Here is a 14,135-nt window from a genome sequence, read left to right as displayed (position 1 = left end):
CCTTCCAGGCTTCCTGGAACGCCTGCAGCCTGTTCTCGAAAGGGCAGGAGACGTCCAGAAAAGGCAGCAGACATACAACGAGATCTTAGCCCAAAAGGCCGACCCGCATTGGCCATGTCTACGTGCATACTGCCCTTTCTTTGTCAGCGTTCTAAGCACTTGTGTATAATTTCCTTTCTTTCAGCTATACCGCAGTTGCAGTGCCGTTGAAACATCACGTGTGTCTAGTTTCGTTCGGCTCCTCAGAGCGGCGGTCCCATTGTCCACACGAATGTACCGTATTTATTCGCATAATGATTGCACTTCCTTGTCAAAAATATTTACGCAAATTCAGGGGTGCGATCACTACGTGGGTTAAATTTGCGACAAAATTTTTTTTTTCATGCTGCGTTTGCTGCAGGATAACAACAGGTCAACAAGCAGGCTGCTGCCACTGAACAGTGCGGGACATCAAAAAAAAAAAAAAAAATGGCGGCCTGCACAGCAAGCTGAACGCGCCGAACAAGATTTTTTTTCTTCTTGCGAGTACATTACGCGCATTGAAACAGTTTCTTCAAGATCAGTAATGAATGATATCGTAAATATTGGTAAGCTTGCGCCAATAACATGGCCATGTCCACTTTGAGGAGACAGAAACAGAGCTAGGCGCGCTTAGCTGTCAGTGACATAGAAACACATGGCGGGCATGCTGCAGAAACTGCGGCGTTTGTCTTCACTACTATCCTAATACTGCATGTTTCCGCTAAGGGTGGGCAAATATATTAGCTGTGTTACAAGCGTCGGCGTATGAATAGGGTACACTACAAACGTATCAGTGTAAACATGGCCACTATCGTTGTCGCTCGCGATTTGTGGCGTGCCTACGAGTGCAGACGAGAAGAATCGAAAGGAGCCTTTTTTTCTTGTTGTTTACCACAACCATTATAACGCCTACACATACTAAAGGCAAGTTTGGTTGTAGCTTTTTTTTTTTTGTCATGGAAGTGTGGAAAGTGATGCAAGGATTGAAATGGAGCATCTGCTTAAGAATGTTTAGTGTGTGCAGACCGCCTGGTATGTCTTCAAGAGTCGTTCGCGTGTCATTCGACAGATGGTAAGTGCGATCATCATTAGCTAGACTTGGCACACGACATATTGCTGCAACAAGTTCGGGGTGCGAGCATTACATGGGAAAGAAAAAAAAATCGACAAATTCAGGGGTGCAATCATTACACGAGTGAGATCATTATGCAAGTAAATACGGTATATAAAATAACAGAAAGACCAGTTGCCATTCAAGATTTTGAATTTCACTTTTCTGTCGTAATGGGGAGGCCGCGTAGAGTCTGGACTCCAGAGGAGCAACGCGCCTACGAAGAGTGACATCCTGCACGGGCTTGGAATTTTGGGCACGATCTTCCTTAGTAGTGTTTTCCACCCTCCAGTGAGAATTCCATTCTCATCTCTGTTCCTGCCGTCGCTCTTCAGATGCGCACTGCTCTTTGGGAGTCTGGACTATATGCGAATATAATGGAATTATAATAATAAAAGGGGTGGTATAAGAATGTATGTGCATGCCTATCGTCACAATGACCACTGATCAAGACAATAAATGTGTTCATACCATTGTTCAAAATTCTCTGCCACCTCTGTGCCGTGTGCTAAACAGCTTCGCTGGTCATCATGATTTTTCATACTCAGCTTGTATACTAGATCTTTCACTCAAAATGTAACTCCTTCAAAGCACCATGACTGCCTGAAACCACAGGCTTTACCCATGAAAGACCAGAGCATGTCTGCTAGCCACCTGCTTCTGTGCACATGTACTGGGACTCGGCAGCCATCATCGCAAAAGAAAAACAGTTATCTGCCCATTTGCTTTTAGAATCATTTTACATCCAATCAACTACACACACGATAAACAGGACGTGGGGTAATTTTCCCGAGATATACACCTGAACACTGCGCCACCTCACCCATAAATAGCCGCGCCCATGCTTGCATCTTCATTATGATCAAGGGACCCGCACGGGGCCCGAAACGTCGGTTCTTTCTTTATTTTATTCTTGGCGAGTGCATGCTTTTTGGCATCATGTTTCCTCGCCAGATGAGTTTTCGTCGAATACCTGACTACAATGCTTAATATTGTGCCTCTCTGCTCTGTTCTCTTTTGCTTTATTTCTGTGAAGTAGCCAACAATGATACTGTATCTATTTAATGATATGGGTAACCTTCCAATGCATATACATCATTTATAAACATTGTGATACATTTGCATATCTTACTGCTCTTTTTCTTATAGCTGCATATTTTGTTAAACAATTACTGATGCACTGTTCTTGTCGATATCTAACACAACTGCCTTGTAGACTAATTTGTGGGCCTCGTTTGCCCCTTTAGTGAATTTTTGACCTAAGCCTCCAGCATTATTGCTTTGCTAATCACACATTTTAACATTCTTCAACAACTCGTCCAACACATCAGCAAACATGTGTCTTAGCATTACCTTTAAAAAAAAGCAATGACTCCCCTATATTTACTGATATTTATTTATTCTTCTAAAATACCTCGTTGACCCTTTTCGCAGAGCATCTAGAGGAATGAGCTCTCGCGGCGCACCACTGTACATTGCCTCGGTGAAAGCGCACAAATACAAAACCACTTCTGCCATGCTACTGCACAATCAGGGGCGCGATTGAAGATCTTTGTGCGATAAGCGTTCAGCTCGGTTGCTGCAACGTCACAAAATGGCAGTATGCAAAATTTCTGAGAACGGGGCGGAGAGAGCAGCCAATCGGCAAGCGGTGAAATCTCCAGAAGTTTACTTCTCTCGTTTGTCGTCTGCTTGCAGACAGTATACTAAGAAACGAAATGTTTCTTGTCTTCCAAATGAATGAAATCTTTACCTCAAACATTTATTTTTTCTTCTGAAACCCTAACACGTTTTCAAATAGTAGTATGTGTCACTACTGCAATTTATAACTATTAGTTTCTCTGCGTCGTCCCTAGGTGGTGTCGCGCACAGCAAGAAGAAAAAAGAAATGACGGGAACCGTGGCGCACTTTTCAAGAGGCAGCAACAACATTCCAGTGGCTCGGTAGCACCAATGGTAGGGCCGATTTCGCTGTACAACTAACGCACTGTTTCGAGAAATGAAAGCGATGCCGGAATTCGCTTTCTGTTACCGTATTTACTCGATTCTAAGCACCCCCTTTTCTCATGATTGCGATGCCCAAAGTGAGGGAGGGTGCTTAGATTCGAAAAATCTAAAATGACCCCCATCCCCCTTTTCGCTGCGACATCACGACGAGATGGGTGCTAAAAATAATATTTATTTTGCAAACACCCAAAAGAAAAATCGGTGAAGACAGTGAACCCACCACTTGTGTCGGATGCTCAGTCACTATCGCTGCCGCTCACGAGTCCGCGCGGCTCTGCAGTCTGGCTGTGCGGCAAGATTGCGCCGCGGACGCCGTTCCACCTCGGGACTCCGACGGCTCCGGCTCGATGACAGAGCGAGCAAGCGCGCTTGGCGGTCTTGGCTACGCGCTCTTCCTAACAAATTGGGGGATGCTTAGATTCGCACGCAAACTTTTTTCCCCAATTTGTTCGCAAAAATAGAGGGGCTTAGAATCGGGGGGTGCTTAGAATCGCAAAAATACGGTATAATCTTCGCATGCGTTTCGCACCGCCACCCACTCTCCTTCCTCCTTGAGTAACGCCAGCGCAACAACCTAAGTTCCCAACCCAGGCGCCATTTTCGTGAATTAAATTATGGATTAGACCCGAATGAGCCATATAGCAACCACAGCCACCGGTTGGATCTAATCCAATCCACCAGACGCACCATGCGAAGCTGGTCTCGTAACGAGCATATGATCGCTCTAAACTTCCCAACTCTCGTCGGGTTCGGCGCCTAGCAGACGACGTGCTCGGTTGCATGATGATTGACAGGAGCGCATCGTCATTTTGACGTCACCAAAAACGTGGCCACGCCTCGTGGCTGGCGACGTCGGCGCGGAGCAGGCCAATCACACGCGCCAGTAACCGAACGAATGCGCCGAACAACGATCTCCGATCGCACCCCTACTGTCGGATGAAATGCGACACTGGGTATTCGCTAACGCACTGTGCTCCATTCATACTGCAAAATGTGGAATGGTAAAGGGAAGGCATGCAAAGTGATTGGCTGCAAAATACAAGGAATGAAATGAACCTGTGTAACCAAGTCCACGGATGGCTTCTACATAAGGACTGTTTGTGTTGCCGGCCACCCTTCGTGATGCACGGCTTTCCTCAAGGATAAAGAAATTCACTCTCCTGCCAGCGCTGCAAAGGACTTCAACCCCGGAATGTTGGCAAGAGTGAGTACCGCTCATTACACAGTGACAAATGAAGTAGCACTGCTTCCCAGCACAGTAAGTTTCTCACACTTTATCTACACATACTATACAGTCCAACTTGTACACAAAGTATATCCTCTATAGTGTGCAAGCCCATTCTAGCACCCACGTATCAAGAATAATTGAATGGGCTCAGTAAACACGCTGAAGCATGGCTGATGGCGACTACACCGACTATAAATGAACGTTCAAGGCCAAACGTGTCGCGACGGTGCACAGAGTAAGCAAGTGACTAATGATAATACGTCTTTGCTACAAGCTATTACAAAGTACAGATCTACGTTCCAAGCCTTGTGTTCAAAACAAACAAATCTATTGCAACTGAGCACACCTGCAAGCAATTAGGCAGAAAAACAATCGGATAGCGCCCGCACCGAGGAACGTTACCAAGTCAGAAAAAGGACAAGCTGTTCACGAGCCAAATAAAGAATGAAGAGCAAAGCACACTGATCCTGGTTTAATTCATAAGTGGAAAATTTCGACAGCTTGGAATACATTTCTAGCCCCGCTTTTAGTACAAGCACCGTATATGCTCTCCTGCTGCTTTGACAAGGTGTAATGAGTATTGAAAGTGCTATGTGTCCTCGGAAGCTGTGACCAAAGCTTTGTGTCGTCCACCCAATTACCATCTACGATATCCGCCAAATGAGAAGTTTGCTGAGCCACACCAGGTGTGATGGCCATCCATTGTGAACACGAAGGCAAGCAATGGATGTGTCACCATGTGATGCAATACGACGATGCCCATGAGATCGCAGAGAAAAGGGTCAATAGAGCCCCAAGGGCATTGAGTAAGGGGGATGAACAGATATTTTAAGCAAATTAAAAATATAGAGGGCAAGAAAGCAGTAACAGAGATAAGTGCAAGGAACACAATATTATCACTGAAGAAGTATGCAAATGCAGCAAAAATAACAAACACAGAACTAAAGAAAAAAAAAGCATGGGTTTACAAGAGAAATATGAATTGTTGTAAACAAAAGAAATTAAAAGAGAAACAATATCCAAACGCAGTACAGATAAACCTCGATATAACAGCCTCGGTAAAACTGGCAAATCACTTCGTTATATTGAAATTTCGTTGTACAGTCGCTGACCGTTTATTCGGACCTCACGGGTACTGCAGAAATGTCCGAATAAACAGGTGGCCGAAAAAGCAGATTAAGAAAAAAAAATTAAATCCTTTATTTCCACGCACTTATTCGGGCTCAGCAGTAGGCTTGAAGAAATCGTGAAAGCGCCGTTGCACACTACTCCGTTTACGCGCAATCAGATAAGCCTGAATCTCGGAGAGGGTCGTACAGTCGCTATAGGCGGCTGAAAGCATAGTCACTGCTTGTGTACGCTCCGCATGTGACGGCAGCGTAGCACATGGTGCATCATCTTCCGACTCGGAGTCATCATCCGGCGGTGCAGCAGAAACCTGATGAATGATCTCGCCGTGTTCGAATCTGCGCATGTCAGTACAGCAGTGTCAGCACCTGTGAAACTGTCAAATAAGACGGTGTCCGGAATCACAATGCAACCACTGCGCAAGTCTCGGCAGAACATTTTCCGCGTCGGTAGGGAGCACATCGGAAAGCGACAAATCTTAGGCCTCCCGGCACCCGCTTGCCGGCATTCCCCAGCGCAGTCTGCGCGGGCACTGTCGGCGCCATTAGACACTTGACGCGATGCCCGTATGCTGGATTGGATCACCGCAACTCCGACACAGCACACAATGCAAACATCACCACACCATCACACTGACACCAGCCGCACAAACGAAAAACGTGGCCTACTCGCGGGGTGGTGCACGAAGAAACAAATCGGCTGCTGGATTGTCTTGACATGGCTTACTAAGCTGAGACAGGAACTGCTGTGGCCACGAACTAGGCAGAAATGATGATGATGAACGGGGATTCGTAGTAGCGCCACTTCGTGAGGCAGCCAGGAGGCTCCATTCAAAACAATAATGGCATTCAGCAAGTCGAACCATGCACCGGTCAGAGTCGGTGCATGGTGCACTCGATCGAGTTCGACTCAAGGAGTGTCCGAAAAAATCAGATGAGAGGTTGCAAGGTGTCCGAACTTTCGGCAGTTGTTATACATTATGGTCTATGGGGAGAATGGCGGTGCCGCGAAGCAGACCGAATAATCGAGCATTTCCGAATTTTTGGAGTCCGAAAAATGAGTCGGCAACTGTATACATAGCCATGCAGATATTCCGTGACACAAGTGGGCTCATGAGCCCAACATAAGAAACGAAAACTGGACGAGTCGGCATGGATTCATTATTAACTAGAGTGAAAAAATAGCAACGGACAAAATCAAAGCACTCTGTGCGTTCACTGCGTTCTTGTCTATTGACTTTGTCTAAAAAATCCTTGAGGCTGCACAGGGGAATGACAATGCCTCCGCCCAAGGCCCTAATTTCACATCCAAATCTACGTACACGCACACGCACACACAGCATAGCATGAAGCACTGTCAACAGAAATGATAAATTAATGGAAATTAAAATGGATGAAAAAACTTGCCCCAGGTGGGAACCGAACCCACAACCTTCGCATTCTGCGGGTTCGATTCCCACCTACGGCAAGTTGTTTTTTCATCCACTTTAATTTCCATTAATTTATCGTTTCTTTATTCTCACTTATTAAGCACAAGTGATTTCCCCTAAGTTGTCCTTGGTATCAGTGTTTGTTGGCTTCTTATATGACAATAAAAATCGGGCTCCTCGGATAACCCCCTTTCTTCTCGTTTATTACATTATGGTAATGTAGCATCTGACGTCACTGACTCATCATGACGTCACTCAAAGCGGCTACCCATTTCGATATCTCGTTTATTGGTTATTTAATTATTATTGAACCACCCTAGCAGTGACAGGACTGTCAATGTAATTGGAAAATAATGATATCCTACTATGGTTCAAAAACGCCAGAATTGCCCTTTAAAGCAAACAGTGCGCAGGGCGCGATAGGATCTTATCGAACTTGACTTTATATGAAGCATGATGCAGCCCCACTTCAGTGGTCCGTCTTGTCGCAGCCGCTTGTAATTCAATAATTTGACCATCTGCGTCTGCGGAAGTTTCCATTTACTGCCTCAGCATTCCTCTACGGTGGAGGTGAAATTCCGTTATATTAAAATCACTGACAAACACACTTCGTTATATTGAGGGAGGAAGCAATACATGGTGTCCTATTGACAACAGGTTACGAAAAGTGAAATGCTTTGTTATATGAAGAATTTTTTTAATAGAAGTTGGTTACATCGAGGTTTAACTGCATTACACACAAGGATTATTAACGTCACAATGAGCAAAACGACCACAAGGTTAAAGCCGGAGCCAATGGTTCAACATGTGGACTTGTCTTCTTCAAGGCTGTCACTTCACAATGTCACTTGAAGATACAGTCGAACCCGGCTATATCAAACTTGCAAAAAAACGCCTATTAGTTCGATATAAAGCATAATTCGATATAAGCCTGCTGAATAATAGGATGTCATAAAAGCACACACAATTTATAAAATCACTTTATTGATGAAACTAGCTTAGTTTGCATGAAGTAGTCCTCCATTTCTTTCTGCTAGGGCAATTTCGCTGCTTGCGACGCACGCACTTCTCCACATTGTCTAAAGATTCGGGAGCAGCTGAGGCCGCAACCTTCCGCATTCACGCAGGAGCACCGGACTAGTGCAAGCGCACCAATCACTTTGGAGGAAGTAGGCAAAGGACTGTCGTTGCTTTCCTCATTGTGCCCACTTTCACTTGTGCTCGGTACGATGTCGGCAATGTAGTCTTCGTTCTTGGGCTCTCCCGTGGTCGCGACAGCATCATTTGCACTCACAAACTAATCCGCTGTTGATTCGTCAACAGCTTCCGGAAATACTGACAGCTCACTCTGAACTTTGGCAACACCGGCAACGGCTGCATCGCATTTATCAGAATTTGCAATCATAACCGAGCACGCGGAAGCCGGCACGGCTGAAGCAATTTTGGATGAGCCACTCGTACACGGCCGTGTGTACGCATCGGGCGCCACGGGCACCGGGGCGAGAGTTTGGCCGCTTTAGCCCTTATTCTTCAAGATCATCCTGAGAGTGTTCCTTGGAGTCATTCACACTGCGGGGACACATCCGACTTGTCACCGCGTTCAACCAGATTTACGATTTTGAGCTTCACGACAAAACGCGAATTCTGCCGCTTCATCACGACAACACTGCGGGAGAAGGCCCACAAGGCACACACACAATGGGCCTGAAAAGCACCGAGACAACTCGCACCTTCGCCGTTTTGCACGACGAGGACACAAGAGCCTCTGATTGGCTGTCTGAGCAAGCGCTGCGGCGGGCCAGGATCATTTTTTGCAGAGGGGTGTCGAAGGCTTGTTCAACGCAACGTGGTCACGGTAGGGAGAGCGGTTGGATGGAGCCGCGCCGTCGGGTTTCCCCGCAACCGCGAGGGAAAGCCAACTTCTGGGGGTGCTGTTCCGACGCTCGACGTTCGATATTTTTGTTCAATGTAAACGTAATTTTTGCTCTATATACTCATTGTAACTATACTGTGCCTAGAAATTGTTCGACATATAGAATAATTCTATGTAAACGGGTTCGATATAGTCAGGTTCGACTGCATTGGCGCAGCAGATCGTGGAATGATTAATGGTTGCATATAGATGCAAGCATATTAGGAAGATCATTTCAAAGAATGATGGCACATGGAAGGGCTGATGAACGAAAACTTGTGTTCTTCCATGTGTGCACTTGTTGTTGCACTGATTATCTAAACGGTGCGAAATGCGTGAGGGCGCTTTGAGTTGTAACAGAGATGGCCTGGTGCTGTGACAATATTTATGAAATAAGCATAAAACAGTGATTGAACAATGAATATATCAAGGCTTGAAAGAAATATCAAGTTTGACCTGTGCTATGATCAAATGGGGACTGTAGTTATGTGTAATGACGCGAGTGGCTCAATACTGTACAGATTCTAGCAGCTTTAATAAGTAGTTTCGTTATGGAGAGAACATGCAAAATTTGTAGTACTTGATCTGTAGGTTGCTGAGCAATACTTTTGTGTCGGGGCTAGTGAAGTTGCTTATACAAATGAACAAGTTAAGGGGGGACGCGGCTTTCGCATCGCGAAAAATGACCGAAAAACCGATTTTTCGAAAATCACATTTTCAGTTTTTATAACCCTTTCTCTACCTGATTGCAAAATATCTTCCCTGAAAACCGCTTAGAAGTGCTTTAAAGAAATTGTTGTATCAGCCACGGCGACGAGAAGTTTTGCGGAAATCGGAAAAAGACTGTGTTTTTCAAGCCACGACATCTCCGTAACGGCGCAACCGAACGCCGCCATCTTGGTCGCAACAGAAAGAGCATTTCTTCAGCTTCAAATCTGCCGCCTTCCCGGCCTCCTCCGAGAGAAAACAAATGCAGAAAAAGCAAAAGTTTCGAGGTCTCGCGGAGGTTCCTGATTGGCGGCGCGCGCCACGTGACAGCAGCGCGCGGCCCCGTTGGTCTCCGGAGCGGTTGCCCCTAGCAACGGCGGGCGAAGTGCCGCGCGTCGTCTGCTCTTCCCGAGGCTACGTTCTCCATCGCCCGTATCACGAGCCTCTCCATAGTTTCGGTAGCGGCTCAGAAGCTCTGTGGCGTAGTTTCGCGTTGGATCTCGGCTGTGATCATGGATCGGCGACGGCACAAGAAGAAATACAAAACTTCGCATCAATTTGGCAGCCGTAAGCGCAAGTCTCCGATGCCCAAAAGTAAAGCGTCATCAAGAGCTTCCAGTGCTGATTCTGCTGATGTTCAGTGCGGCGCGGACATCGTGGACACACAGCAGCAGTTCCCTCAATGTATGGATGCTTCGGACCCACAACCAAGCACCTCGCGCGCCGACGTCTCGGACCCGCGACGACGCACCTCGGGCGCCGACGACTCGGACCCGCGACGACGCACCTCGGGCGTGGATGAAACGCAGTCGAGATTCGGCAGTACAATTCAGGCTCACTTGGAACCGCACTACATATCGATAGAAGCTTCTCGTGGGCGAGCCGAGACAGTGCAAGCATCACTCAGTTCTGTTTCGGCGACCGAAAGAAAAATGAAGCTCACAGGTGAGAGAGGAAGTTGTGCCAATGTGGAGCTGGCGGATGAGTTTTTGGTTGTGCAGGTCACAGCATTGAATGCTTTGTACAAGAATGCCTTGTGCCAAGAATGCTCTCAGCCGGGACTGACTGTTCATTTGGGAACAAGGCATGGATTGGCTGCACGAATGCTACTGACCTGCAATGCCTGCGGCGTTGTTGCAAGTGAATGGTCATCGCCGCGAGTAGAGGGTGGTAAGGCTTTTGACGTGAATATGCGTGCAGTGCAAGCAATTAAAACCACCGGCAGAGGGGCAACTGAACTGACTGACTTTTGGTCAGTAATGAACGTTTCACACAGAGGCTTGCACCATAAGACAGTCCAAAGACACCTGAAATCAAAATTCAGGCCTGCTGGTGGGATGGCTGCAGCAAGTCTCTTTTCTGATGCTGTGGCAGCCGTGCGGAAAGTTTACAGCGAAATGAACCTGGCATTCACAAAAAATGTGACGGTAGTCTACGACGGCACATGGATGACACGTGGTCATGCATCCCATATTGGTGTGGGCACAATAATTGAATTTTACACTGGTCTGTTGCATGACTGCGTTGTGCTCTCGAACAGATGCCATGGATGCACGCTTGGGCCGAAAGAAAACGATGAAGGCTGCAGTGAATGGAAAGAGAATCACGTGTGCCAAAAGAACACCGATGCAAACTCAAGCCGTATGGAGGTCGAGGCAGCGTTGATCTTGTTCAGAAGGTCACTGGAAAGGAATGACCTCCGCTACACTGTTGTTTGTGATGGGGATAGCCGTACCTTCCAGGCCCTTTGTGAAGACAAGGCTTATGGCTTCATTACATTCAACAAAGAGGACTGTATCAATCACGTTAAAAAGAGGATGGGTACAGCCCTGCGAACACTTGTCTCAAAAAGCAGAAGAAGTAAACCAATTGGAGGGAAGGGTGGCCTGACCCAAGACCTAATCAAAAAGCTCACCAATTATTATGGCATGGCCATACGTAACAATAGTGAAGTAGATGATATGCAAAGGGCCATAATGGCAACCTTTTATCATATCACTTCAACAGATAAAGACCCTCATCATGAGCTCTGCCCTCCAGGACCCCTGAGCTGGTGCAGACACCAGGCTGCAGAAGCTGAAGGTAAAGCTCCGCCAGAACACAAGCACAAATTGGCAACACATGTTTCAGCTGCGTTGCTGCCTGTGTATCAACGCCTCTCGGATCCTCAGCTACTCAGCCGTTGCCAAGGCAAGAAGACTCAGAATGCAGCCGAGAGTCTCCACGCTGTCATTTGGTCAATTCTACCAAAAGAGCAAAATGCTTCATTGATCGCAGCGGAGACAGCTGTCAATGAGGCAGTCTGCAAGTACAATGCTGGAACGCTTCGTGCATACAGACAGTTTTGTGCCTCACTTGGCTTGAAGCCAGGAAAGCATTCCCTTCAAAGAGCTGCAGGAAAGGATGCCCTACGAAAAAAAAAAGGCATCGAAAAAACATCAGATGAAAGGCCACATGCCCAAGAAGCCCCGCTGTGCTAAGGACACCAAGGACTACAATCCTGGTGCATTTTAGGAGAGTGGAGGCAAGGCAAAACTTTGAAGGCCTTTTTCTCAAAACTGTGTTTTTGCCTTTCTGCTCAGTTTGCGGAGCTGATTTCTTTGTTACCGTTTGGCCTATTCTGACTGTTTTTTTTTTGTCTTGTTCCTTGGGCTACAGTGCAGGTCGTGACATTCTTGCTTTCGGGCCTTGACGTTTTATAAATTTATGATGTGGCTATTTGTTCACCTTGAAAGTGTGCTTGATACGAAGGTAACATAAAAAATGACACTCCAAAAAAATTTGTGTTGAAAAAAACAAAAGCAAGAATGTCACGACCTTCAGCGTGCATTTAGCTATGCAATCAGTACTTAACAAGCCTTCTATCACGTTTTTTATGTTCCCCAGGCTCTTCACAAAGTTCGAGGTTGAAACATTCTGCTCAATCAAATTTAATAAAATGTTCTTAAGGTATCACTCTGAAACTTTTATGGAAGTATCAGGGAGACATTCTAAACATTTGTGCCAATTTTAATCAAAATCTATGAAGAAATAAGGAAGTTGATTTTCAAAGCCACGTCCCCCCTTAAGGATTTTGTGTGGCTATGACAAACGAATTGACAGGAGAGCTACTGTGAGTGCCAAACACGACAACAAGGTGTCCCCACCATAACGATAAATTACCATCATCAAGTCATGATGGCAATGAGCTATTACAACAAATGCAGGACTGTACGAAATTTTATGCTTTAGAAACCGAGTGATGACTATGAGAACCAAAGCAGTCATTGTGGTGCAGTGCAGTCGGGCAGCGAGGTGATAGAAGCCACAATTTACAAACCAACAACAAGGTGGACACAGTTGCGCTGGACCCAGCCGTTTGCTGCTACAGTAAAACCTCGTTAAACTGTACCCGCTTAAAGTTTCGTTTTAAAAGTAGTAAAGTCAAATCCCCGACTCAGCGGCCACTGAACATGATGCGTTTTGTATCCGCATAAATCAAACCAGCTTATTGTGTACGCATCGGTTAAAACATAGCGTTTCAACTTTTTGTCGCGCAAGCACTACGGTGCGTCGTCTCCATCGGGCGGCCCGGCGGAACAACAAGCCTCAGAGATCGGAACAACGACCTCCAAGCGCCCTGTGCGTTTGCACATGAAGCCACATCAACATCATTTCGACGTCATTCCTGAGAACGTTATGGCGTCGTGCAAGCGAGGACTCCCGTCATGCCGAAGCTCGGATATAAAAGACGCCGGGTGCTCAGCATAGAAGAAAAATTAAACATTGTCTGTGCTATCGAACGTGACACGAACAAGTCTGCACTGGCACGCGACAGGGATCTGCTGTTGACTACGGTGTGTGGCATTTGGAATGCGAAGTTGCTCGGCAGCACTGCTGCGACCACGAAGACATGTCGGCTACATGGTTTGACTTTTCGCCATCATTGCCTCTGTTGTTGCGAAAGTGTCAACTATCGACAGTGATCAGGACGACACGGAAAGCGACAGCACGGGCGATTCAGGCCCGATAGTGGCATAAGCTGCACGTTACGCAAGCCTCATGAATGCAATCGTCGTGACGAGAACACGGGCGTGATAACGTAGCTCTATTCCAAACTCCGGCAACCGGCAATGAAAAAGGCGCCCCAGGACTTCTGCAGCACTACTGTGCGCGTGCACAGAGAATACGTAACGCCAACGAGGAATCTGCCATGCAAGTGTTTGCCGAGAAGAGGGAGCTGGCTGAAAAGCTGGCACGCACCTTCAGTAAGTTTGGGGCCGCTGTCGTCGTGCTAGGCCGCCACGGCATCAAACGAAAATAACACTTTCGTCGCGCGAAGTGAATGAATACTGCATGTTTTTTTTTCCCCTTTCATCGCACTTTTTCCAAGTTCCGTTTTCGACAGGTAAGTGGGCGATCTCATGCTATTTCGGTTAAACAGTACTACCGTTTAGTACATACTTTTTCCGAGCTCCGGCAAACTACAGTTTAACGAGGTTTCACTGTACGCATAGCTGCCCAGATCTCCCCGAATCTTTTCAGCCCCAGTGGGTATGCAATTGCAGAGTGCAAGGCTGCTGGGTGTGTCTGTCGCAGGCGCCATCCAGAT

At 46.7% G+C, this 14,135-nt stretch overlaps 2 protein-coding genes across 2 annotated transcripts in view; one reads left to right on the top strand and one right to left on the bottom strand.

Annotated features, from left to right (window-relative positions):
• Rpn3 (regulatory particle non-ATPase 3) overlaps positions 1-14,135 on the bottom strand; it is a 123,969-nt gene that overhangs the window by 107,981 nt on the left and 1,853 nt on the right. The gene's annotated exons all lie outside the window — the stretch shown is intronic.
• LOC142582108 (uncharacterized) lies at positions 10,057-12,492 on the top strand. Its single transcript, XM_075691512.1, has one exon. It carries the CDS (start codon positions 10,057-10,059, stop codon positions 12,022-12,024), a length of 1,968 nt encoding a protein of 655 aa, XP_075547627.1. The 3' UTR covers positions 12,025-12,492.

Source organism: Dermacentor variabilis, chromosome 5 (assembly GCF_050947875.1).
Source record: "Dermacentor variabilis isolate Ectoservices chromosome 5, ASM5094787v1, whole genome shotgun sequence".
NCBI lineage: Eukaryota > Metazoa > Arthropoda > Arachnida > Ixodida > Ixodidae > Dermacentor > Dermacentor variabilis.
The sequence above is the reverse complement of the archived record's forward strand: the minus strand, read 5'-3'. Positions and strand labels throughout refer to the sequence as shown.

Excerpts from the sequence above, each read along its gene's own strand:
- LOC142582108 (XM_075691512.1), top strand. The coding sequence starts at position 10,057 with ATGGATCGGCGACGGCACAAGAAGAAATACAAAACTTCGCATCAATTT.